The 27,808-nt window shown below is 38.6% G+C and overlaps 1 protein-coding gene and 1 pseudogene across 1 annotated transcript in view; one reads left to right on the forward strand and one right to left on the reverse strand.

Annotated features, from left to right (window-relative positions):
* Positions 1–27,808, forward strand: part of LOC125280859 (gastrula zinc finger protein XlCGF57.1-like) — a 1,316,469-nt gene that overhangs the window by 947,847 nt on the left and 340,814 nt on the right. Inside the window, exon 5 of the mRNA XM_048151736.1 lies at positions 4,355–4,375. Coding sequence (XP_048007693.1) covers positions 4,355–4,375 — 21 coding nt within the window. The remainder of the gene's footprint in view (positions 1–4,354; positions 4,376–27,808) is intronic.
* Positions 18,841–27,808, reverse strand: part of LOC125242807 — a 267,069-nt pseudogene continuing 258,101 nt past the window's right edge.

Genomic DNA, 27,808 nt, shown 5'->3' on the forward strand with positions numbered 1-27,808 from the left:
CTATCATAAGACAAGCTTAGTCTTGGCCAATCCCTGTCTGAACACAGAATCTCAAAAACGCATCCTTCACAGAAGGGAGCAGATAAAAGTGACTGCAAAAGGGAAGGAGCAACTCAAACCCACGTGTAGAGATGGGGATCCTGGAGAGCAGAACTCAGCTGAGTGCTATGAACCCTCATGTTGAGGGGAGTATGATCCACTCATCCTAGGATCTACTCAGCGCTTAATTAATGCATTGCGGAGGCTGTGCGCTAAACACCTGATGCTTCAGGGGAGCACAAACCAGCCTATGGCTGAATCTTAGGAGGAGGCCTAATTAAGGCCTACCACCATGATCAGCTTAGGGAGCTAAGCACTATTACGTACATAACCCGAAAGGGAATTACAAAGCTCACCTAACAGGTAGACCATGCAATGGGCACATACTCATGGAGGCCAAGAGGGCCTAGAGCATGAAAGTAACTGAATATGATACAGAAGTATATTCAGGAAGTGGCCTGGAGGGGCCACCCTGAACACTTGTCTTGCTGGCAGCAGACAGGCAACTTCAATGGCAGCATAGGAGGCTGCAAAGCACCCGCATGATAATCTACCCAACACAATCCAACGAGCAGTGTACTCAGTAAAAGCACCTTTTTACTCTTTCAAGCAAGAGGAGTACAACATACGGCAACACACAGTCGAGGAAGGCCCGTGCGGGCCTATCACCTCAACAGACATGTGACATGTGGCACTCGTGGCAGTGTTCTTAGGCACCAAAGAACGATAAATAACAGACACAAAGAAGGTTAAATATCATCTGGGCCCCTGGCCAACTCTCTAGGAGCATGCAATAGATCCACCCTAGACATCTAGGTGGCTATCAGCTCAACTAGCGTAAGATCAGACTTGACACAGATGCAGTTTAAACCAAACCTCAGTACGGTTTCACCACAGCATACACCCTGAGGGGCTAGACTCAGAAAAGGACCATAAATTCTCACAGCAAGAAGAGTACGCAGCTGAGCTCCAAATGCTACATCGGAGGCCGAGATGAGGCCTACCTTAGTAAACATATCAGCAAGTGGCTGCCATAACCAGTCCACCCAAAAGCTATGTATTTAGTATTTCTCCGAAGAAATACATAGAACGCTGCCACCCAACGTGAACAGGCCTGATTAGGGCCTATCCGTTGAGGGGGGGCGTGGCCTTTTTAAGGTGGTCAGGTTTTTTTCAAAGCATCCTGCCAACAAATCAACTAAAAAGGAGGCCTAGTGGGGCCTACAATCTCAGCGACAAGTGGCGTTCAGCAACTGTAGAGTAAAAACACAGACTGTGCTAGAAACCCTGATACAGGGGAGCACAAACCAGCCTAGGGCTGAACCTCAGGAGGAGGCCTCATGGAAGCCTACAACCCATGATCAGCTTAGGGAGCTAAGCACTATTACACAAAAAAACCTAACAGGTAGTCCACACTGTGGGCACATAATCATGGAAGGGCATTCAATGGTGGCCTCTGAGGGCCACCTTGAACACCTGTCTTGCTAAGAGCAGGACATATGACTCAATGACAGTAGTTAAACTGTAAATTGCCCACTGGACAATCCACCCAGACTCAAGGAGGCTGATGTAGTTATAACTAAACCTCAGTAAGTTTTTACCACCAGAACCTCACCCTGAGAGGTCAGCCACTCAGAACAGTACTCGGAAAAAGCACCTTTTTACTCTCAAAGTGAGAGGAGTACATAACTGAACTCCAACATGCTATGCAGGAGGCCCATAGGGCCTACCTTAGTAAACACGTGGCATCAGCAGGTGGCGACTGTAACAATACCAACCATAAAAATACCAACCATTAGGCCATGCATTCAAAGATTTAGTTTCTAAAAGTAGTGCATATTATGCCACATACTCCAAGAGAGGCCTGCTTAAGGCCTACTCAACAGAGGTGGGGCGTGGCCGATGGTGGTATTGGATTCACAAGCATCCTGCCAATATGTCAGCTAAAAAGGAGGCGTATAGGGCCTACAATCTCAGCAACAAGTGGCATTCAGCCCGTTTGTCCATATATCACATACTGTGCCAACACGTAAACTAAAAGGTGTCCTTATTAGGGCCTACCGTAGTAAACACGTGGCAATAGCCCGTCCAAGACCATATCAACCATCAGGCCATGCATTCAGTGGAAAACTTTCACGCACTACTTAGAGAAGGATATTATGCATATTACGCCGCCATACTCCACGAGAGGCTACTCAAGGCCTACTCAACAGAGTTGGGGTGTTCTCGGATTCCCAGGCATCCTGTCGACAAGTCAGCTAAAAAAAAAAAAAAAAAAGAGGCCCCGCGTGGGCCTGTAAGGGCCTACCATTCCAATGACACGTAGCTTCAGCTCGTGAAATACTGAAAACTATGTGAGCAAAATATGATTAGCTAACAGCACTTGTTAGAAGTGCAATTGCTAACTAGAAAAAGGCTAATTAACCATAAGACCTGTTTGACACTGCAAGCGTAAGCGGCACGTGAGCAGCGCATATTTTTTTTGGTTAACCAACGGATGCATTCACACAGGCAGCAGGAGCAGCGCGTAAGCGTCAAGCAGGACCGTCACGTAAGCAGCAGTGCTGCGATCGTTTCAGCGCCGAGTCTATTTTTGCTGCGCTGCTGACGCTCAATAAAAATGAAAGCACACTTTTGATGGACAAAATAAATATAATTTCACACAAAAAGTGTTCAAAATGCACAGAATTAGCATGTCTAATGTGTTTTAACAAGAATTTGAGTATGACAGGAAAGAAAATTAAGAATCAAAAATAATTATAGAAGATTTACCCATTTAAACTTGTTTTTAATTATTCAGTTTGGGTTAAAAGTATGGTGCATTATAAAAAACTAAAGTAAACTAGCCAGAAAATATGATATATATAAACATTATTTTAGTTATTACACAGACTGCAGCATACCCAAATCAAACCAGAGTTTGCTGGCTTTTTTCGCCGAGTTTGCTGTCTTGTAAACGTGTACGCAGCAGATGATGTCAAACACAAAGCTTACCTCATTCGTGTACAGTAATGGATGACACAAGGCTTTTATTTATTTTTATTTATTTATGTATTTATGTTTATATGAGAATGTTGCACACCTCTCTATGTTAACAAACTTTCAAGACTATCAAGTTTATAAATGACCAACATATAAAAACAAATTTATAGCTGTTTTTGTAAAGAAATGCTCACTTTATATGTAGCCTGGAGCCCCTGCTGTGACCCTGTACAAACGCTTCCAGTGTGAATACCCGCGCATCTCTGCAGCTGCAGTGACAGTGTAGTTATGCTCACGTGCTGCTCACGCGACGCTCACATTTGTAGTGTGAAACAGGCGTAAGAGCCTACAATCAAAGTTATATGCGATATAGCTGTTAACAAGATCACAAAAAGGGAGTTAATAGAAACTAGTTTTTCTCAAAAAGTTGTTCTATACTACCCAGAGTATGCAATCCAACAGGTGATGCACTCAATAATAACAATAAACCTACAAATGGAGAATATTAGGTCAACAATGTCTCCAAAAGCAGCTACATAAAAAGCCTGCTATTATGAGAACAGGTGCTAACCTGTGGCAGCATAAGTAAGCTCACATATAATGTAGGGCAAAGGTCTAGAACTTCAAAGCAATTTTACACAACACTTTGATGTATATGCTATTTCCAAAGAGGAAAATAATTTTTTTCCTTCAGATTCTCAAATCTGTACTGAGCCATAGAGGACAGATGCTAAACATTAGCAACGTCAACTCAAACTTGATAAAAACAAGTAGCCCAGAAGAAAGAACACATTTTCCATAGCATAAAAAGTGGGGCCTAGCACACACAGCTTGATTTATCTACGCAAAGATAAGGGCCTACCACCTGAGATAACAGCATCAGGGAGTCTAAAAACAGTCTACAACCTAGCTGTTAAACTCAACAATTGCACCTACATAACAAGGGAATAATGGGCATACGGCCTAACAACTCCCTCGGGAGGAGGCCAGAACTAGGAACTATACAACCTAACAAGGGATAGGTTACATAGGGTTATATGTAAATAACACACCTAACCTAGCTCTAGCCTGGCCGCTAAGCTACGGGCCTTCTTACAGGGCCACAAGCCTAGTGAAGCCTAGGTTTCACCTCTAAATCTCATGGATAAGAGAAAGAAAGTGAAGCTCACAAGCAAACAATGTCAGGCGGCCGATTAGGGCCGACCTAAACATACATATTAACTGAAGTGACGAGTGCTAACTCAAACTACTCTAGAAAACAGCAGATGAGAAGCTACTCTAAACAGGTGGCTAAGAGGCGGCCATTTTGTGGCCTGCACAACATATATTCTAGCCAGTCCATCAACATCAGTTTGCCCCAAAAAACCCTAATTTTTCTGACTACATGCTCAGAAAACTATACAGGAAAGTAAGGTCTTATTTTAAACACATAAAATATAGACCCTCCTGCGCCTCAAAGACCGAAGACTCCTAATGCTCCTTTTTTACATGAAAGGATGGAATTTAAGCCTAAAAGATCCTCTTACTATCAAACAGAAATAGCGGGCTGACAGAAATAATCACTATGGGCCCAGCCATCAGTCTGACCATAAAAAGCATCTGAGCATGATATATGTTGATATATATATATATATATATATATATATATATATATATATATATATATATTGTTGTTGATAGCCACGCCCTGTTTCACTGGAATAATGCAACTTTGATATTGAAAGTACATTTCCTATCTACAAGAATAATAGATTAATAAAAAGAAAGACATAACTACAGAAATTAATTTGAAAAATGTTTATTGAAATATATAATAGACAAAATAGTAACAATTAAAAATATGTAAACCAAATGTTTGATAGCTGTTTATATAAACAAAAGGTTTGATAACTGTTTTTATAAACAAAAGGTTTGATAGCTTTTTATATAAACAAAAGGTTTGATAACTTTATATAAACAAAAGGTTTGATAGCTTTTTATATAAACAAAAGGTTTGATAACTGTTCATGTAAACAAAATGTTTGATAGCTTTTTATATAAACAAAAGGTTTGATAACTGTTCATGTAAACAAAATGTTTGATAGCGTTTTATATAAACAAAAGGTTTGATAACTGTTTATATAAACAAAAGGTTTGATAACTGTTCATGTAAACAAAATGTTTGATAGCTTTTTATATAAACAAAAGGTTTGATAACTGTTTATATAAACAAAAGGTTTGATAACTGTTCATGTAAACAAAATGTTTGATAGCTTTTTATATAAACAAAAGGTTTGATAACTGTTTATATAAACAAAAGGTTTGACAGCTTTTTATATAAACAAAAGGTTTGATAACTGTTTATATAAACAAAAGGTTTGATAACTGTTCATGTAAACAAAATGTTTGATAGTTATCAAACCTTTTGTTTATATAAACAGTTATCAAACCTTTTGTTTATATAAAAAGCTGTTTATATAAACAAAAGGTTTGATAACTGTTCATGTAAACAAAAAGATGTGATCACATCAAAAGAGTGTAGAAAGAAAAACAGCCCAATAGCACATATATATATGCATATTAACCATTAAAAAGTGAAAGACAACCGGTATTGTAGTGCCTTTATTAAAGCATGTACTAATTACTTAGTAAAAAATGACAGACAACAGGTTCTGTAACACCTTTATTGAAGTATATACTAGTTACTTAAGAAAAACGGCAGATAACTGGTATTGTAATGCCTTTATTAAACTGTGTATTAATCATGTATTAAGGAATAAAAAAATCAACTGCTAGTATAATGCATTTGTTAGTAATATGTTAGTAGATTAGAGAGGAGAAAACATGTATTAGATAGAAAAACAGGTATTACCTTGAAGTGATGTGTTGCAGACAAGGAAGCGGCGACAGCAGCGCAAAAGGGCCCAAAGAAGAAGGACCAAGGAACAGCGGGCTATTTATAGACAAATTTTGAGGTGTTTTCCAGATCTTATGACAGCCCCTGATTTTGGACTCGACCAATTGACTGTAAAAGACTGATGATTTATGAGGGGACTTTTATGTGTCATTACATCAGTGGTTTGTGTTGTCTATAAAAGGTTAAGAGAAAAGCAACAGGTCAGACGCTGCTTCTTGATGAACGGCCTCTCCGGTGTTAGATAACTTGCTGTTAGCACCTCCTGCAGACAAAACGCTTGTAACCTAAGTGTTGACTGTAATTTGATTTTATTTTATTTTACCATATTACCATAATAGTGTTTTGTATGTAAATTACTTAACCTGTAATCAATAAAACTATATTACTTATAACTAAGAAGCTCGCCAGCAGTAAGTCTCTGATTTCTAAACTGAGCTGAACAGACCACGGAGAAGTCTTCTGCAGACCTATTTTGTGAGTATGAGATTTCAATTACTTATGAATTAGGGCAGATTCGACTTTCTTTACCTAACCTGAGAATAATTAAAATAAGGTAGAAGGTGTAGATAATTCAGCACCATAAAACTATATATATATATATATATATATATATATATATATATATATATATATATATATACATACAGGAGGTGGAAGAAGAAGAGGAGAGGGTCGATATAAATCGATATATGTAGCTGGGGAATCAAACGCAACTGTGTTTACAACAATCGATCACCCATCTCACTCCCGCTTCTTCCTCCTCCCATCTGTCTGGGTTCAGATACAAATCTGAATGGCTAGGGGTTTTTCCATGCCCTCCTGATCTCAAGCACGGAGATCAGAAAGGAATGGAAAGTCATGGAAGCTGGCGCATTAATGGCGCGGCCCCTTTCTTAACGCGCTCTCCCGGTAGCTGCAGCCCGCTAAGAAGTGTGTCCCAAACACACAGCAGCTCACATACACATACACACGCCAGAGGAGTGCTCGCCGCCGGACGCGATGACGTCAAACATCATCCACTCGTTCTTGCCAGCCCCGGGGAAGTTGAGAGAGAATACAGGTCCTTCTCAAAAAATTAGCATATTGTGATAAAGTTCATTATTTTCCATAATGTAATTATAAAAATTTAACTTTCATATATTTTAGATTTATTGCACACCAACTGAAATATTTCAGGTCTTTTATTGTTTTAATACTGATGATTTTGGCATACAGCTCATGAAAACCCAAAATTCCTATCTCAAAAAATTAGCATATCATGAAAAGGTTCTCTAAACGAGCTATTAACCTAATCATCTGAATCAACTAATTAACTCTAAACACCTGCAAAAGATTCCTGAGGCTTTTAAAAACTCCCAGCCTGGTTCATTACTCAAAACCGCAATCATGGGTAAGACTGCCGACCTGACTGCTGTCCAGAAGGCCATCATTGACACCCTCAAGCGAGAGGGTAAGACACAGAAAGAAATTTCTGAACGAATAGGCTGTTCCCAGAGTGCTGTATCAAGGCACCTCAGTGGGAAGTCTGTGGGAAGGAAAAAGTGTGGCAAAAAACGCTGCACAACGAGAAGAGGTGACCGGACCCTGAGGAAGATTGTGGAGAAGGACCGATTCCAGACCTTGGGGGACCTGCGGAAGCAGTGGACTGAGTCTGGAGTAGAAACATCCAGAGCCACCGTGCACAGGCGTGTGCAGGAAATGGGCTACAGGTGCCGCATTCCCCAGGTCAAGCCACTTTTGAACCAGAAACAGCGGCAGAAGCGCCTGACCTGGGCTACAGAGAAGCAGCACTGGACCGTTGCTCAGTTTTGCATGTCATTCGGAAATCAAGGTGCCAGAGTCTGGAGGAAGACTGGGGAGAAGGAAATGCCAAAATGCCTGAAGTCCAGTGTCAAGTACCCACAGTCAGTGATGGTCTGGGTGCCATGTCAGCTGCTGGTGTTGGTCCACTGTGTTTTATCAAGGGCAGGGTCAATGCAGCTAGCTATCAGGAGATTTTGGAGCACTTCATGCTTCTATCTGCTGAAAAGCTTTATGGAGATGAAGATTTCGTTTTTCAGCACGACCTGGCACCTGCTCACAGTGCCAAAACCACTGGTAAATGGTTTACTGACCATGGTATTACTGTGCTCAATTGGCCTGCCAACTCTCCTGACCTAAACCCCATAGAGAATCTGTGGGATATTGTGAAGAGAAAGTTGAGAGACGCAAGACCCAACACTTTGGATGAGCTTAAGGCCGCTATCGAAGCATCCTGGGCCTCCATAACACCTCAGCAGTGCCACAGGCTGATTGCCTCCATGCCACGCCGCATTGAAGCAGTCATTTCTGCAAAAGGATTCCCGACCAAGTATTGAGTGCATAACTGAACATAATTATTTGAAGGTTGACTTTTTTTGTATTAAAAACACTTTTCTTTTATTGGTCGGATGAAATATGCTAATTTTTTGAGATTTTGGGTTTTCATGAGCTGTATGCCAAAATCATCAGTATTAAAACAATAAAAGACCTGAAATATTTCAGTTGGTGTGCAATGAATCTAAAATATATGAAAGTTTAATTTTTATCATTACATTATGGAAAATAATGAACTTTATCACAATATGCTAATTTTTTTGAGAAGGACCTGTATAACTTTCTCAAACTTCCCAACAAGCTCTTCTGCGAGCCCTATGATTGCAGCCACCACTATGCCTCAGCACAAACGGGGCTAGAATCACCAGGCAGAGATGCCGACAACTCTTCCCGAGGGAAGAGTGCCAAGCGAGAACGGAGCATCCCGATAGGGAGACGCTCACAGTAAACAACAGACAAACACACAGACGGCGCCCTCAAGCACTGTCTATGCGCGCTCCTCTCCAGACAGAAAACACCCAGAAAAATATGTATATCAAGTGTCAAACCCTGGGACACAGATAAACACACTTTCTTGAACATTTGTAAGGCATATATAAAAACCCACCTGGAGTCAATATAATCGTGATCAGACAGAACAGGATCGAAAGACGATGAGATGCTGACTGTTTATTCAGGTGCTCCTTTATAATCCGGGTCGCACCATATTACGTCATAGGCTGTCGCCGGCTAATAGGGATTGGAGTTGTTGGATAGTTGGCTTTCAGACACCTGGGTCACGTGATGTTCCCCATTGCGTATTCCAATGCAGAGTTGAGTTCCCTTTTGAAAGGGAACAAGTTATTTCCTGTTGTCCGCAGGCGTTATGACTGTAACTGAATATTGCTAGGTTGATATCTTCAGGCTAGGACTCTAATAAAACATGTGAATTTTGGGGCAGATCGGAAATTGCATACCCGAGTTACAGCACCTTCTGTTTCATGGCTAAACATCGAAATTTGTCAGGCTGCCACAGACTTAAATGCCCTTCCCTCTATAACTTCCCTCAGTCTCGTTGGCTTGTAAGTACGTCATTGCTTATGTTGCACGAGTGCCCACTACTGGCGGAACCTTTGCAATGGGCTCAATTGGAACATCCTAAGCCCTTGATCACTTTGAATCCACAATGGAGCTGATTTATTATTTATTTTTTCCCCTTACAAAATTATTTAATACACCATTCTATATGTATAGATGTGTGTTTTAAATGTTTTAAAAAATAATTAATATATCATAGAGTTGTTTGTGGTGAGGTAAATTAAACGCGATATGCGATGACGTCATAATCGTGTTGCATTGTGGATTATGGAGCTGCCTGAAGTGTACATGTGAAGTAGAATTGCTCCCTCGGTTAAAATTGAGGGAGTGAGGGTCTGTCCATATAAACTTCCCTTGTCCACTTCACGAAGTGGAACGCACTTCAAAATGGCGGCAGGGATTCCCCCGAGGGGAAGTGTTTAGGGAAGTTCGCGAGTGCATGTCTAAAACTGGAGTGGAACGCAGCCTAGATCTTTGCAATTTAACCTCACAAAGGCCTTTAGATTAGACTGACTAAAATACAACGTCGTTCCTGTTCCGTTTGAGCTTTCGATCCAAGACTTTTTTGTAGGTATTAGACTGTTAAATGTGTGTACTGAATTGGGTCATTTCCACTTTAAGGCTGGTTCACACTGTGCGATTTTGGCCACGTTTTGGTTAACTGAAACAAATTTTGCAAATCCTAAAAGATTCCTATAATCCTAGCCTAAAATTTGTAGTCTTTGATCTCTAGTTTGACATGTTCACAGACAGCCGGTTAATGACTGTTGGGATCAAATTTTACCTCAGATGAAATTCTGGCAGTGTCAGAAGATTTTTAACATTTTAAGTATTCACAGTGTCAGAGCAGCCCTCTTCTTCTTGAGCCAAGCAATGTTTGTTTTTTCTTTGTGCTATGTCAAATCCTCTTTGAATGCATCCTTAAAGCATACAGCATAAGTAGGGTCATCTTCTGTGACAGCCATCTTCAGGGACAAGTGGCAAAGTGTCGATGTTCAGTGCCCCCCAATCAAAGCTGCACTCTTTGTTTGTGATAGCAGCTCTGCTTTGCATTTCTTTCCGTTAATGTACAGTTTGGGAATCCTGGACATAATTGTTGATCGTGACGATAGCTCAAACGATGGGTCGGAAGTGGCAATCCTGATCACTTCTTTCAGGCCTTGGTCAGCAACGATGTTGACTGGACAGCAGTCTTTGGCAATCCACTTTGCTATGTAAGTAGTAAGTCTGGCTGACGAATGTCTACTCACACACCGTATAAACTGATCCAGTGTTTGTTGTTGCTCACGACTCGACTGGTCAATTTGCTAGTGGAACCTGTTATGTGCTTTGTATTTAAATTATATTTTAAACGCGATGAGCTTCGATGGTAGGACAATTCTTTGTTACAATGTATGCAAACAACTTTGTGTTTAACCAGAGTGCTATCTAATTTTCTTTTAAATGTGAAATTTCCACCTACCAGAGTTACTTGTGCTTGATTTTAGATGCGAATGTGACAGGTTAAGTTTCTAGGGCTGTCAACTTTAGTCGTTTAGTCGACTAATCGGTCGATGCCGTTTTGGTCGACTGACATTCTCATTGGTCGACCAGTTGCAAAAATGTTTTTTTTTTTTTTTTTTTTTTTTTTTACCAATAAAGAAATTTTCATTGATTTACTCCTTGATATTTATTCCTTTATTAGCAGTTATATATTACTGTATTCTAAATATAATTAGCCTATGTTTTATACCAAACTTTAAATGCTTTAATTTGGGCTATTTTATAACGGCGCCACAGTTTAGCGCACCACATGATCACTCGGGAACCGCACCTGTGGCTGGCTGCACTGCTGCTTCGCGCTCAGTAAGGAATATAGGTAGTTTTGCTGTATTCATTCAGTTAGAACGCTACTTGTTTTGGGCTTTAGTCGAAAAAATGTCCAAGAAATCTAAATCTTTTGTTTGGCTACATTTTACAAAAAAAGACGACAAGACTGTGGAGTGCAAGCTATGCGGCCTAAAGCTAACTTACCATAGCTCAACGACCAATATGACCTATCACCTAAAAGCGGTAAGCGAGATATAAATGTGTCAGACAGCTTTGCTATGTCTAATGTCGAAAAGTTTATATATTTTATTGGTTATGTACTAGGCGCATCCACAGGCCATGCCACAGGCGTCAGGAAGCACCCAGACGCAACTGGAGTTGGTCCATCCTCTGTCGGCGAAGAGAAAGGAGGACATCACTAAGGGGATCGCCCAAGATATGAGACCAATCAATACGGTGGAAGGAGAGGGCTTTAAGAACATGTTTAAAATCGTCGAGCCAAGATATACTGTGCCAGCACGGGAGACTGTCATGCGTGCGCTAAGTTCGCGGTTTGATGGTAAGTAAATGTAAACCAGTTACTCCAATCCTCCGAGGCTGTAGGCCTCACAACTGATTTGTGGTCTTCACTTAGAATGGAGGCATACATGACAGTTACGGCCCATTTTATCGATGCGGACTGGAAAATGAATAGCGTTGTGTTAGAAACAAAGCAGATGGATGAAGCGCACACAGGAGAAAATGTCGCTGCGCAACTCACTCAAGTCGCGGACGCTTACCACATTCCACCAGAGAAGCGGGTGTCAGTGGTAACGGACAACGCTGCCAACATGGTCCTCTCGGTGGAATTACTGAAGGGATCCGGTCAGTGGCCAGACGTGGAGTTGGTTAGGTGTGCAGGCCACACCCTGCAGCTGTGCGTAAATGCTGCCTTAAAAGAAGACCCGGTGTCGCGCACGGTGGCTGCGGCGCGACGTCTTGTTGGGCACTTCAAAAAGGGACACAAAGCAAAAACGGGTCTCAAAGAGAAACAGGTGCAGCAAAAAGCTCCTGAGCACGAACTCATCCAGGATGTGGCCACCCGGTGGAACTCCACCTGCTTTATGTTGGAGCGACTGTTGGAGCAGCGCTGGCCCATCACCGCCGTTTTATCGGACCCCAATTACACTAAGAGGAGTGACAGCAGCACTTTGGACATGACAACAGAGCAGTGGAATATGGCTGAAGACATCACAGACGTTCTTAAGCCCTTTATTACACTGACCGAGCTGTTGTCGGAGGAGGCTAACACATCCCTGTCAGCGGCCTTCCCAATGCTTGAGAATCTAAAAAAATGTCATCTTGCCATCACAGATAACGATAGTCCAACAAAGAAGAAGTTGAAACTTAAGCTTGTGCAGGAAATAGATAGTCGATGGAAACTCAAAGACCGAGTTGTGATGACAAGCAGCCTGTACATTTTAACTGCAGTACTGGACCCGCGCTTCAAACAGCTACCTTTACTTAATGATGAGAAACGGGATGAGGCCTATTCTGAAGTCGTAAAACTAGCACAAAGGCTAAGCCTCTCGGGAGACAGCGCAGAGCAGACAGGGGATGATGAGGACCCGTTGGCAAAAAAACAGAAAACGGCAAAAGAGAAGGAGATAGCGATGCTTCTTTGTGGACATGGTGCAGAGGATGATCCTGATGAGCCAAGCGCACAAAGATCCTCTTGCGACGAAATGAAAGATTATCTTCAGGACAGAAGTAAAGTGGACACTGCTGGGCCACTTGCGTGGTGGAAAAATAATGAGGATAGATATCCACGACTTGCTCGGGCAGCCAAACGCCTGCTCTGCATCCCTGCAACCTCCACTCCTGCAGAGCGCATATTTTCCAAAGCAGGATTTATTGTTAACAAGTCGAGGAGCTGTCTTTTACCCAAGAATGTGGACATGTTAGTGTTTTTGGCCCACAACATAAAAAAGGTGGACTAGGCCTGCAGATCTGTAAGTAGCCTTAACGGCTTTATTATGCTGACTCAGTAGATTTTGACTCAGTTTATTTGTACACTTGACGCGTTTGAAAATAGCCTATATAATGTAACAAAACGAAAATAAATCTATAGGCCTTCCTACTATACAGCCTATTATTATTAGTGTTTTTTTAAGGCTATTTTGGGTTTGTTTGTGTTTGTTTTAAAACGCCTAGATCGGTTGGACAAAAGTTAACCCATAGCTTTGAAAGTAAAGAAGAATATACAGCCTGTATAATCGAGAGCTTTTGTTAGGATTTTTCATTATTTGGCAGTTTTAGCAGTTATATTTTTTGTAGCGTGTGGTGTGGTCAGGGGCACGATTGTGACAGTCACTATAGACCTAGGACAGAACTCCTCACTTTGCAGTTTAAAAAATAACCAAATTTTCAAAGAATTGTATTATTATTATAGTTTTATGTATTATTGATGTTTTTCGTTGTTGTTTTATAAATGCTCTATTATAATTGTTTAATAAATGTTCAATCAAAAAAGACATCGCGTCTTTTTTTTTTTTTTTTTAGTCGACTGATCGTTGCGCAGGACAGGACTTTGGTCGACTAAGCATTTCTTTGGTTGACTACAGCCCTATAAGTTTCTTTTTAATATTTGTTTCTTTATTTGTTTAATGGTGTATCTCAACTCAGGAGACACGGCCCACTGCCGGGGAGCTGCGTTCTGTTATGGAGCACACCTGTGCATTGCAATCAGCGCTGTGTGTTAGTGGCTTTATAAAAAGCATGTTTAAGTGTGGCATTGTGATTCCTCTGTGTGCATGTTGTGGGCAGAAAAGGTCTTGTGTGTAGGGAATTAACTCAAAGGGGAAATATTAATAATTATTCATAACTCATTATGATTAGTAATTATGATTAATTATGAATATGTAAATCCATTAATCAGACTAACTGGATGTAGCTACATTAAGATTAATATTACAATCAATTAACCTGTTCGTCCAGTGAACACTCAGTGTTGATTGTTTATTAATTCTAAGAAGTGTCACTCCTCTCTTCATCAGTCTGCATTGTCTGCCAGTAGCTGCTTGCATCCAATTCAAGGCTCTGATGTTTGCCTACAGAACAATCGCTGGCTCTGCACCGCTATACCTTAACTCACTACTTCAGATTTATACGCCCTCCAGAAACTTGTGTTCTGCAAGTGAACGGCGCCTTGTGGTGCCATCACAAAGGGGCACAAAATCACTCTCACGAACCTTCTCTGGGTCTGTTCCTGGCTGGTGGAATGACCTGCCACGCTCTATCCGAGCAGCTGAATCTTTAGCCACTTTCAAAAAAATGCTAAAGACATATCTTTTTCGTCAGCACTTGACCCAGTAATAGTAGCACTTACCTTAATTTCTATTTTCATTCCATCTATTTGTGTATTAATTTAAAAAAATAATAATTCCTTGCTACGAGCACTTTACTGTCATAACTGTGACTTCACACAGCACTTACATACTGTTGTTCTCATGTTGATTTGATTGATTCTACTGTTCTCATCTGTAAGTCGCTTTGGATAAAAGCATCTGCTAAATGACTAAATGTAAATGTTAATTTCCAGGTTATGGAAAAATAACATTCTTATTGTACCGTAATACTCAGAGCACGTAGTCAGGATCTAAATCACTTAAGAGGCAATTTATTAGCAGACGGAGTCAGAACCAAACATGTGTAGTGATTTTTACTGTCCATCCAAGGACGCGAAGTAAAATTGGTACTCACGTCACCGCTGATCTCTTAGCATGTGGTTATGAGTACATCAGATGACCAATTCCCCCCTTTCCCTAGTTCAGGGCACCAGTCAAGGTATTTTACCTTGGCAGTATGAGAACACTCCCAACAGGGGCTTTCATTAATTTAGAATTAATGTAAAGTGGTCAGCTGATTTATCTGAAAGATTGGTGAAATTGCTAACTTGTAGAACCTCTTCTGTATTATCAGCACAAGGAAGACACAAATGTAATAAATTTTATTAACAAAAGATAAAGAAGAATAACTAGCACAACTACTAAATGAATACCATGAATGATAAAGGAATAAAGTGCGTAAGATACATAGAATACAAGTGATTAAGTTGAGTGTGGCTATGGAAGAGTTACGTTATCTTATGGAAAGATAAACTGTTTCTCTGAAAATAATAAGGTGGAGAACCTTATTATACACTAAACAAATAAACTAGAGATTATTTGTTATTAACTAACATCAGCTATATTACATCTAATGGGAATTAGGAAATAATATACTGATAATATACAACAATGCCAAGGTCTCTGGAAAGAAGTTTGGTTAAGTGATATTTACGTTCCACTTGGTTGATTCCGATGACGGTGACTTCTTCCACTGCTTGTACTGGGTGACAATGCAGTGGGGAGAGGAGCCAGAATCTGTTTCAACAGTCTTGAACACGAAGCTCTGTGGGATGCTGATCTCCTGGAGCACCAAAGGGTCCTAAAATCTGGAACACGCAGATGAGGCCCTGGCGTAAGTGCAAAAGGTCCTTAACAATCTGGAACATGCAGAAGAATGTACCTTGGATTGAAAGTTTGCTCTCCTGAGCTTAACCTTGTTGTAGATGTTGTTACTGTCTCACTAGATGGGAACTCTGAACGTAGTGTTTGTTTATGTCTCTTTCCTCACAAGCTGGAGGCTTAGAACGTGGGATCTGTTGTCGTCTCTCTGGATGGACCAGAGGCTCAGAATAGTGTTGTATCTGTTAGTGTCTCACCCGATGGGAGACTCAGAACGATGTATCTATTGTGTCTCAGCTTCGCAAGCCGGGACTCAGAACTGTGTATCTGTTAATGTCTATCCCCGTGCAGGGCAGACTCAGAACGGTGTATCTGTTAACCCTCTGGAGTCTGAGGCTGATTTGGGGCCTGGAGAAGTTTTGACATGCCCTGACATTTGTGCTTTTTTCAGTTGTTCATAAACATATTAATGGAAAAAGTGTCATTACACTGTATTCAGCACAAACTAGGCTACCATAGTATGTGAGGAACATGTATGTACATGTTTGTGTTTTTGAAGGAATAACGTTTATGCGTGGTTATTGAAAAAACAAAAAACTTAAGTCACTGAAATAAGGCCAAAAAAAGTATATTAAATCTGTGTTCACAAGACTTCTGGGTATTGGAGGTTGTAGACTAGTTTTTGCTTCAGAATTATGTAAAAATTATCCTTCCTACTCCTTCATATAAAACAATAGAGAGATTTAAATTTTCTAAAACATCTTTGGTCAAGAAACACAGTATGCGTGGAGGCATGAATCATCATGAATAATGGGTGATTCTCACCTGAGAAGACAAAAGAATCACATAAAAGAACTCTAATGACCTGCATAAATAATTAGCTCTTTCAGACAGGTAGGCTGTGAAAAACCCCTCTGTGATCATGTCAAACATACAGAAAAAAACAGCAATACTGTAAAATATTATTACAATTTTAAATAATGGTATTCTATTATATTCTTTAAAATATAATGTATTTCTGTGATGCAAAGTGTCTGAACAATTATGTTACCTCTATGGCATTTCATATAGGCTTTTAGCTTAAAAGCATGCACATTTGGAGAAATATTGATGGATTCTCATATGTTTATGTCAATTTTCTATACAGAGGAGTAATATTTATTCAGTATTTATTGTCATCACTGTGAGTGTTTTCAATTCATACTTGCAGCCGGAGGGCACTCTGTGCACCTTTAGTCCACAAATGCCTGCTAAAGAAGAATAGGCAATCCAGGAACTAACCAAACTAACAGAGGCCAGAGATCGCTAACTATGGCTATTCAAAACACTTTTCAAGACAATAAATACACGATTGAGACGATGTATGCATGTATTGACTGAATTTGCGTCTGAATAGCGCTAGCTCCGTGGGCGTGGCCGCATTAGCGGATAATGAGCTGAATCACAGACTTCTGACATGGCTCTCTTTCATACAGATTACATAAACAGACAATATTTGTTTTCGATTTGACTTACACGATTTAAGACCTGACATTTCAACGTTTTTTTAGACAGAAGTCTCATTTTTTTGTGATTAGCATTCACTAAGTTACAGTTCATTTTCTGAGAACTATCAGATTGTACTTCGTTCAGAGGGAGACGAGAGATCACACATCACGTTAGTTTTCTTTATTTTACGAAAAGCACAACATTTTGTTTTTACTCTGAGTGTACACAAATAAAAGAAGATATTCCACAGATTAAAATGGTGTATAACTCTTAATTGTATGTGCAACATTGACAGAGTATTTTGAGTCTCTTTCACACTGGTAAGAAAAAACCGCGGTGGTATCGCCGGCGATACCTCAGACCTCAGAGTGTTAATGTCTATCCTTGTGCAGGACAGACTCAGAAGGGTATATCTGTTAATATCTATCCCCGTACAGGACAGACTCAGAACAAGGAGTGTCTGTTGAAAGGGTACCTTTATCTCTTTCCATTGAGGAGGAAATTGCATTTTGGCGCTTCTCCATTCGAGTGCTGTGATTGGCTGCTGGCATCAGACCCTTCTCTCCCCTGTGGAACTCATTTGCATAAAGCACAAAGTTGGAAGTCTTTACAGTGTCTTAAAGTTTACCAATGCATTTCTCACTTTCCAAACCACCACCAGAATACCTTTGGCAATATTCTAAACAAATAGAGACTAAACATGATGGAAAAATATTGAACTGTCATTCAATTGTACATTAACAGCTGCATTTGTATCAGATGTTGCACTACAAATAACTGTCACTGAGAATACTTATTTCTGTGAATAAGTATGAAATGGATGTGTAGTTTGCATCAGTTCTAAGGTTTTCAAACATAGTTTTGAATGGATTCGGATGAATCTTTGTGATCTCTCTTTCTTTCACCCTGTCACGGTTCATGGATTCATTTACTCGCCCTTGTGTGTTTGTTGTGTGTGTACGTGTGTGAGTGAATGATTGTGTGGGCATCACCCATTATGGTCTGATTGCGATCTGTTGCCAGCCGTGTCTTGTTAAGTGTTTGCTATAAAATGTGCGTGTCTTCATGTCGTCTTTGTCAGTTCATTGCAGGCTGTCCTGGTGTCGTGCTCTCTGTTTGTCTCTCCCTGGATCTCGGATCTCTGGACTGTCGTCGTGTGCCCTGCTTTCTGGTTTGGATTATCCTGGTTCTCTGATGCCCGTTGCAGCCCTGCGCCACCTGGCTCGTTGCCACTCTGCACGACACCGTCTCTGCATCGACTGTCCATTTGGAGTGAAGTTATTGTACAGCGAATTCTGTCAATAAATGTTTTAATACTTGCACTTGGATCCTCTGTCTGTGTTCATTTCCTGACACACCCATTGCTGCTGAGGTCCCGAGGAATTTTTATGGCGGGTCTCTGGCCAACCTTAGGAAGTAGTTTCTAGATGGGTGAAGGGCGGAAACTGCCTGTGGACCAATGAGAAGTCCTGTCCTTTCCAGGCTTGGTACAAGAGGTCTTCCTCTTGTCCTTACATTTTTATCTGATGGCGTTGGACAGTTTGTTTGTGTTAGGCCACCAAGATCCAATCAAAATGTAGTAAACCTTTGTCCGCTGTTACGGACAGAGAGGGACTCGGCCATAAACTGGACCCTCAAATGTGCTGTTCACTACACATGTATTGTGCACAATCTTTATTAACTCACAAACACATAACTAAACTAACAAACACATAACATACAAGGTCACACACATAAGTAGGTAAGAATGAGCAATGATAGAGTTGAACCGGAAGTGGAACTATTGATAGAGCTATAGGAAAAAGTCAAAGGCAATCTGGAAAAGAATCATCAGTCTCTTCAGTAATAAAAACACCTTTGCTGACAAAGGTAAGTTTTACAAATCAATACTAAATCGCTGTTTAATGTTAAAATGTACGATGCTTGCAAGATGCCTTTAGGCTGAGGAGCGTCAGATCTGCAGGTTGAGGATAAATCTTGAGGTTTTCGTCTGACGTTGTTGCCAGTCTTTTTTTATGTTGGATGTTGAGAACGTGGCTGGTGTGTAGGCCTTGGCCTGAAGAGGCTTTCAGCAAGGAGATTGTTTAGTGCTCCCAGAAGCAAGGAAAAGAGAAGGAGTGACATTGTCCTCTAGCTTTTAACCTCTGGTCAAAGTCCAACCTCTTAAAGTTGATGTAGCCAATGAAGGTGTTGTATTTCCGGGCGACAACACACCTCCTGTCAGGGCTTTTTATGACCAAGAAAGATTACCAAGCTGAGTTTTTGAATAAGAACTATTAAAGATCCTTGTAATGCTGATGTGTTGCACAGGTATGGACATACCGTATACACAAGCATTTAAATCTTTTCGATATGAACTCATAGACACTAAACATGGCATGATTAAAGTTACTTTAAGTACTCTGGTTGCATTGACCTCCATCAAGATGATAGGGGACCTGTTGTGTCAACCTTGATTTATTGCAATGTTGAGGTGTTCAGTTTTGTTTTGATTTTAGGAAAAAACATGATTTCTCATTAATCAAATCAATTGTTTATTTTTACTGGCATTTCTCTCAGGTGTTGAGGACTAGTGCATCTTTAAGCCTACATTTAGCATGAGTAAAATACTTCAGTAATATTAAAATCAGATGCTCCAAGATTTTTACTCAAGTTGTATTAGAATGTCACTTTTAACTTGTAATGGGAGTACTTTTTGCTGTCAGGTATCTGTACTTTTACTCAAGTATGGTTTTCAGACACTCTTTACACCTCTGCTCTTTCCACAGTGACACATTTTAAAACAGTTCTCTTTCAAGTGAATCCTCGTGTGGACCTTAAGGTCACCTTTAAATCTGGAACTCTTTCAACACTGATCACATGTAAAAGGCTTCTCTCCGGTGTGAGTATTCATGTGTTTCCTAAGGTTTCGTTCCCGTGTGAAGCCATTCCCGCACAGAGTGCAGGTATAAGGCTTTTCTCCAGTGTGAATTCTCATGTGGACTTTAAGGTTTCCTTTATGTGTAAAACTCTGTCCACATTGCTGGCAGGTGAAAGGTTTTTCTCCAGTGTGAATTCTCATGTGGATCTCAAGGTTTCCTTTATGTGTGAAACTCTGTCCGCATTGCTGGCAGATGAAAGGTTTCTCTCCAGTGTGAATTCTCATGTGGATTTCAAGGTTTCCTTTTCCAGTGAAACTCTTTCCACACTGTTTACAGGAAAATGGACTCTCTCCAGTGTGATTTCTCATGTGGACTATAAGGTTTCCTTTTACAGTGAAACTCTGTCCACACTCTTGACAGGTATAAGGCTTTTCTCCAGTGTGAATTCTCATGTGGTCTTTAAGGATTCCTTTTTGACTGAAACTCTTTCCACATTGTTTGCAGGTGTGAGGCTTTTCTCCAGTATGAATTCTCATGTGGACTTTAAGGTTTCCTTTCACAGTAAAACTCTTTCCACATTGTTGGCAGGTGTAAGGCTTTTCTCCAGTGTGAATTCTTGTGTGGACTTGAAGGTTTTCTTCATGTGTGAAACTCTTTCCACACTGTTGGCAAGTAAAGGGGCTCTCTCTAGTGTGAACTCTCAAGTGGACTTGAAGGTTTCTATGTTGGTCAAAACTCTTTCCACACTGTTGGCAGGTGAAATAACTTTTAGTTCCTGTCTTTTGAGCTCTTTTTTGTGAGGAAGACTTTTTAGCCTGTGTCAATCTTTCTCCAATCATGAAATCATGATGTTTATCGTAATGTTCTTTCTCTTCTTCCCTTTCCTTAAGTTCATGACTCGCCTCTTTCAGTGCCATCAGGTCTAGGACAGAAATAGACATAAAACAATTAAGACATTTAACACTCTGAGGTATCGGCGGCGATACCACCGCAGTTTTTTTTCTTACCAGTGTGAAAGAGACTCAAAATACTCCGTCAATGTTGCACATACAATTAAGAGTTATACACCATTTTAATCTGTGGAATATCTTCTTTTATTTGTGTACACTCAGAGTAAAAACAAAATGTTGTGCTTTTTGTAAAATAAAGAAAACTAACATGATGCGTGATCTCTCGTCTCCCTCTGAACAAAGTCCAATCTGATAGTTCTCAGAAAATGAACCGTAACTTAGTGAATACTAATCAAAAATAAAAATAGACTTATGTCTAAAAAAACGTTGAAATGTCAGGTTTTAAATCGTGTAAGTCAAATCGAAAACAAATATTCAATGTTTATGTAATCTGTCTGAAAAGAGAGCCATGTCAGAAGTCCGTGATTCAGCTCATTATCCGCTAATGCGGCCACGCCCACGGAGGAGCGCTATTCAGACGCAAAATCAGTCAATACATGCATACATCATCTCAATCGTGTATTTATTGTCTTGAAAAGTGTTTTGAATAGCCATAGTTAGCGATCTCTGGCCTCTGTTAGTTCGGTTAGTTCCTGGATTGCCTATTCTTCTTTAGCAGGCATTTGTGGACTAAAGGTGCACAGAGTGCCCTCCGGCTGCAAGTATGAATTGAAAACACTCACAGTGATGACAATAAATACTGAATAAATATTACTCCTCTGTATAGAAAATTGACATAAACATATGAGAATCCATCAATATTTCTCCAAATGTGCATGCTTTTAAGCTAAAAGCCTATATGAAATGCCATAGAGGTAACATAATTGTTCAGACACTTTGCATCACAGAAATACATTATATTTTAAAGTATATAATAGAATTCCATTATTTTAAATTGTAATAATATTTCACAGTATTGCTGTTTTTTCTGTATGTTTGATTTACACCATGATGAGCTTGAGACATGATTAACAGAGGGTTTTTTCACAGCCTACCTGACTGAAAGAGCTCATTAATATGCAGGTCATTAGAGCTCTTTATGCGATTCTTTTGTCTTCTCAGGTGAGAATTCACCCATTATTCATGATTATTCACGCCTCCACGCATACTGTTTCTTGACCAAAGATTTTTTAGAAAATTTAAATCTCTCTATTGTTTTATATGAAGGAGTAGGAAGAATAATTTTTACATAATTTTGAAGCAAAAACTCTAGTCTACAATCTCCAATACCCAGAAGTCTTATGAACACATGTATAAAATATTATTTTTTTGGCCTTATTTCAGTGACTTAAGTTTTTTGTTTTTTTAATAACCACGCATAAACGTTATTCCTTCAAAAACACAAACATGTACATACATGTTCCTCACATATTATGGTAGCCTAGTGTGTGCTGAATACAGTGTAATGACACTTTTTCCATTGATATGTTTATGAACAACTGAAAAAAAGCACAAATATCAGTCAAAACTTCTCCAGGCCCCAAATCAGCCTCAGACTCCAGAGGGTTAATGCATCAAAACCAAAAATATGTATGCTCTATACCAGGGGTGTCCAAACTTTTTTAAAAGGGGGCTAGATTCAATATTGTGGACACATTTGGGGTTCCTTTTCTAATATATATATATATATATATATATATATACATGGGACGACTTTAGGGGGGGAGACAATATTTTTCCCAATGTGTTCCCTCAGCGCCACCATGAGACGAAGATCTATTTCAGAACCGGCCTCTATTCAAATAATCTGGCTGCGGGCACGGGCCAGATATTATTGCTGGCGGGCCAGTTTTGGCCCACGGGCCGCCTATTGCAACCACTGCTTTATGGTATTTAGCCTATAAACATTTAATATAAATACGAATGTACAAAACTGCAAGTTTGACAAAAATAATAAAGACCAAATTACAGACTATTTTTTTTCTTTTGAGCATGAACAGAAAAAAATCTTTTCCATTGTTCTCTATTCAGAAGATGATATTGGGTTTATTGTTGCAGAAAATATTGCAGAATATTTCTGTAATATTCTCCATTTCTGTAGAGCTGGACATTTTAATAATGATCAAATGATTGAGTTCAGCTGTGAGAATAAAACCAACCTGTTTGTTCCTCAGTATCTTCATGTTTCACACTGAATGTTTCTTCAATCTTCATGTCTTCAGTCTCCTCTTTAATAAACTCCACCTTTATGTCTTCAGTCTCCTCTTTAATAAATGCCATCTTTAAGAAGAGAATACGTAACAATACGAGTTAATGGTCTTCAGTGACCTGTTGGACGACAACAACAACACTGATGCTTAAAATTAATAAACTTCATAATTAGACATTTATGATCTACATTTGGTATTTAATGAGTTATAGATTATATTTAAATGATTACACTGAAGAAAACATGATTAGTTTGTTAGTGTTTGTTGTTCTCTTCCATGTTCACTGTTTGAGCAGCACGAGTCATGATTAGGGTTGCAAAGGGGCGGAAAGTTTCTGGTAAATTTTCCACGGGAACTTAACCTGAATTTATGGGAATTAATTGGAAAATTTTGGGAAATTTATACAGATTTATAATATTTACATAAAATGTATCATATAAAAAAAATATAAACATTTTGTTTCGTCATAACATGAAATAACAGTTATTTATTTTTCGCATTCAATTCATTCTAATTTAGTATATATGTAAATTAAATATATTTTTATTGCAGTAATTGTTATGTGTTATTTATTTCAGTGTCACATGATTCTTCAGAAATCAGTCTAATTTTGCTGATATGATACTTATTTGTTATTATCATTGTTAGAATGACTGGAGAAATGATGCTGAAAATTCAGCTTTGATCACAGGAGTAAATTATATTTTTATGTATATCAATTATTATACCATTATTTTAAATTGTAGTTATGTTTCACAATATTACAGTTTTTTTTCTGTATTTATGATCAAATGTGCATGTTATGGACTGGGGGAATGCACAGTGCATGCAGTGGGTGTGTCCTCAATAGCCCTGCAGTAAGTAGTGTGCTGTGTGAGGAATGTGCATGGTAAAAATTAAACTAAAATTGCATTAAATATGGTTGTTTTAACCATAATTATGTTGCAAGATGTTTTTTCAACTACATTTAAGTACCCTGCTATAGGCTAACCTGCAATTTTGCAAATTCTCTGTTTATTCCCTTTAATTCCCATTAATTCCCATGGAAAGTTTCCAGCTTTGAAAATTCCTGGAATTTTGCAACCCTCGTCATGATTCACTGAATCATTTCTCAAAAAGTTCAGTTTCTCCATGGTCTGTGTACCTTTGGATAATTTGTTTTCCCCTTTTTGTCTTCTAAATGTAAAAACGAAGAAAGCATTCATTTATCACATATTCGACCCTCCTCATGAGCGTAAATAAACAAATCTCGAGTCGTTTTTTCATATTTTTGTTTTAATCACACTTTGTTCTAATCCGCCAAATGGAAAAACAATAAAACCAAAATGGATAAACAGCTTGAACATTCAATCTCTACATGGGTGGGAATAAAACACCCCTTTCCGCTGATTGGTCAACCAAAGAACAAGCTGTCATCAGTACTTAGCTCCAGAATCAGCTCCATAGTAGCCTATATCTATCTGATACATTTGTACAAATTATTACAGAGTTTATTGCAACTACATTTAATCTCGTTCTCATCAAACAGCCAGACTAATAAATGGCTCGACACAACCCGTGCCAGGGCAGAGCCGACAGAGGTTTCTTCTGTATACACATACATTTATCACCCAAATAAATTATCCGAAGGTACACGGACCCTCCATCATAACTCTTCAGAGACTGAACTCGTGTTCATGATAGACTGATTTATGATATATATAGAGAGAAATGAGACGCAGGTTTACTGTTTCTCATCAGTGGATGAGCTTTACTCACACAAATATCCTTCATTACAGTTAGATAAAGAATCACAATGTTACAACAAAAATAGTTAATTTCACATCGCTTGTAAAACTATTAAAAACCATTAAAACTATTTCTGTCGATTAAAACAGATTAAATTCTTTATTCAGACCTTTATTCAAATCTTTCTTCAGCAGAATCACAGCAGCTGCAGAAGCCCTGCGCAGTCTTATGACGTCATGCAGTACCTCCAAAATAAAAGTCTACAATCACAGAAGTGCATAGAAATCCAACTATTTTACCAGATAGTTTATGTATATTAAAATAAAAACAGTGACAAATGAAACAAACAAACGTGTCAAAAAGGTTGTTTGAGTTCATAAAGCAGAGTTCATTCATGTGTCCGAATTGAAACACATTTAATCTCAATGTGTTTTACCCAGTGGAGTAGTCTAGTTTTTTATCATTAATGCATAAAGTAGGCAACTGATCTATAAGCTACACGTAATTGAGACCATTCTGAAAGACTGCTTATGTGTGTTTTATCAACATGTTAATTTATTATAAGCAACACAAGACTTTAACAGCCAGTGACATTTACAGCAGAAGAGACTCTGGACTGATTTTCTGTTTAGTGTCAATCACCATCTAACTCAGCCAGTTAAAATGGCCTTAGATGTTATCAATATGGTCCCTGGAACATAAGTTTTATAAGCTGGCCAGTTTCAATGCACATTTAAGAGTGCAAGTTGCAAATATTATTACACTCTAAAAAATGCTTGGTTAAAAACAACCCAATTTGGGCTGAAAATGGACAAACCCAGCAATTGGGTTGTTTTAACCCAGCTGTTGGGTTAAATGTTTGCCCAACCTGCTGGGTAGTTTTATTTAACTCAACTATTGTGTAAAAATTGCTGTATTGCTTGCTTAAAATGAACCCAACATATGTTGGAAATTATCATTTATTAATATTAAATATAATAATTAAACAATAAACATTGATTAAATTGTTTATTAATAAATGTTCACCTTTTGATTGTTATTGTTGCCTCTAGTATGTGTCTGATTTTTAATTTCCTTAATAAACTTATTTTGGGTTCATTTTATGCCAGCCATATAGTCATTTTTAAACAATAGTTGGGTTGAATAAAACTACCCAGCAGGTTGGGCAAACATTTAACCCAACTGCTGGGTTAAAACACCCCAGTCGCTGGGTTTGTCCATTTCAACCCAACTTTGGTTGTTTTTAACCCAGCATTTTTTAGAGTGTAACAATGATGGAAAGATGAGGCTTATCAGTATGTCACAATATCACCCAGTTTTGCACCATTTCCTGCCAGTCTGTCATCATAGTTATGCATTTCAATTCACTAACTTGCAATTCGATTCGATATCAGTTATTTTGGATATACTGTATATCAGGTACACATGGCAAATTTTCTCAAGAAAAAAAAATCTCTTAACTAATGCTGTAAAATAAAGGCTACATGGGAATCAGCTGAAAGTGTACTACATTAATATTGAAGGTTAAAATTAACTGATTCAAACCTAAATTACACTTAAGGACATTTTAATAATAATAATAAAGTTATAATAGGCCTACTAACTTTAAAATGATTTCTAGTCCAATTCGTTTTTTAAAATATAAACATTTCAATGGTGGCTGTCAACTTGACAGATTTATTCAAACATGCATTATATAGGCTATTGAAGAACATTAAAAATTATAATTAATATGTAATATGGTGCATAGTATATTTATAGCTAAATGCTCCTCTCTAGAGTTCTTTTTTCTTTCTTTTTTTTTTTTTTTTTTTTTTTGAACAAGTTTATGGTAAGGTGACCAGATTTCTGAAATGGAAACTGGGGACATTTCCTATTTGAGTGGTCAAAATACCACCAAAATCTCATTTGTTATTATCTGTTTATTAAAAAAACAGGGACAATACATTTTTGAATGTTTTGCTTTTAATTGTTGTGGGTTCCTTATAGGCTATAATTACATTAATAATTATTATTTAGTTTTATTATTAGGATTTTTGCTCTGGTTTTAATACAATTCACCAAAAAAACTTTTACACTATTAATAACCATTGTAAAGCAGTTCAAAAAATATGTTAACACAAGTATGACTTTACAAAAGCACATTACATTACAAAAATAAAACAAAATAAATACAAGAAGATAAATATAAAACGGCATTTAACAATTTTTTTTTAACATTATTGAATTTAATATTTTAATTTTCACAATCTGTTTTTAGCTACTGTATACAGAAATTACAACTGTTTAAACTTTTACCTTTTTTAAAAGTTATTTTGCATTTTAGACTCATTTTAAGCACAAAGTAAGTGTATTATTTGATTTATTTTTTATTTATCCATATCTGAGTGCACCTTCACCACGTAGTTAAGCCGTGTGTGTGGAAATTGTTATGACTGCGGAACTTTTGTGGACATTTAAAATTGTGCAAAACAATCTCGCACTCTGTTGAGGCCCTGTTATAAAACATACGAACAGTATTTCTTTAATTTAACATGAATAGCTGAGTGTGTTACTACCTTGGAATCGATAACGATGTTTATTTTGATATTTGATGATAATGGCGCTTTGCTCTGGTCCAGATCCAGATTACGTTCCTCATGTAGCGGCGTGTGCGCGACCAAGTGTGGCTGGATAGCTCCCTCTGTTGGAGAACATGATCACTACATTACACAATTTCTCCAGCAGGCTGTTGCAAGCCCGGCGTCAAGGGGGGGCTTGGGGGGGCTTAGCCCACCCTGCGATGATCTCAAGCCCCCCCTTTCTCAAGCGTGGCAGAAGAGAACGTAAAAATGTAATTAAATAAGTACAATGTGACATAAAATGTGATGTGTAATTTCAATTAAAAACAAACAACAAAACGTTATTCATCTTTAAATCGAGATTTAATCATACCATAACCACTAAAAAAATATCAGGCAAAAATCTGACATGACTGTAGGACTGA

Source organism: Megalobrama amblycephala, linkage group LG1 (genome assembly GCF_018812025.1).
Source record: "Megalobrama amblycephala isolate DHTTF-2021 linkage group LG1, ASM1881202v1, whole genome shotgun sequence".
NCBI classification, from domain to species: Eukaryota; Metazoa; Chordata; class Actinopteri; order Cypriniformes; family Xenocyprididae; genus Megalobrama; species Megalobrama amblycephala.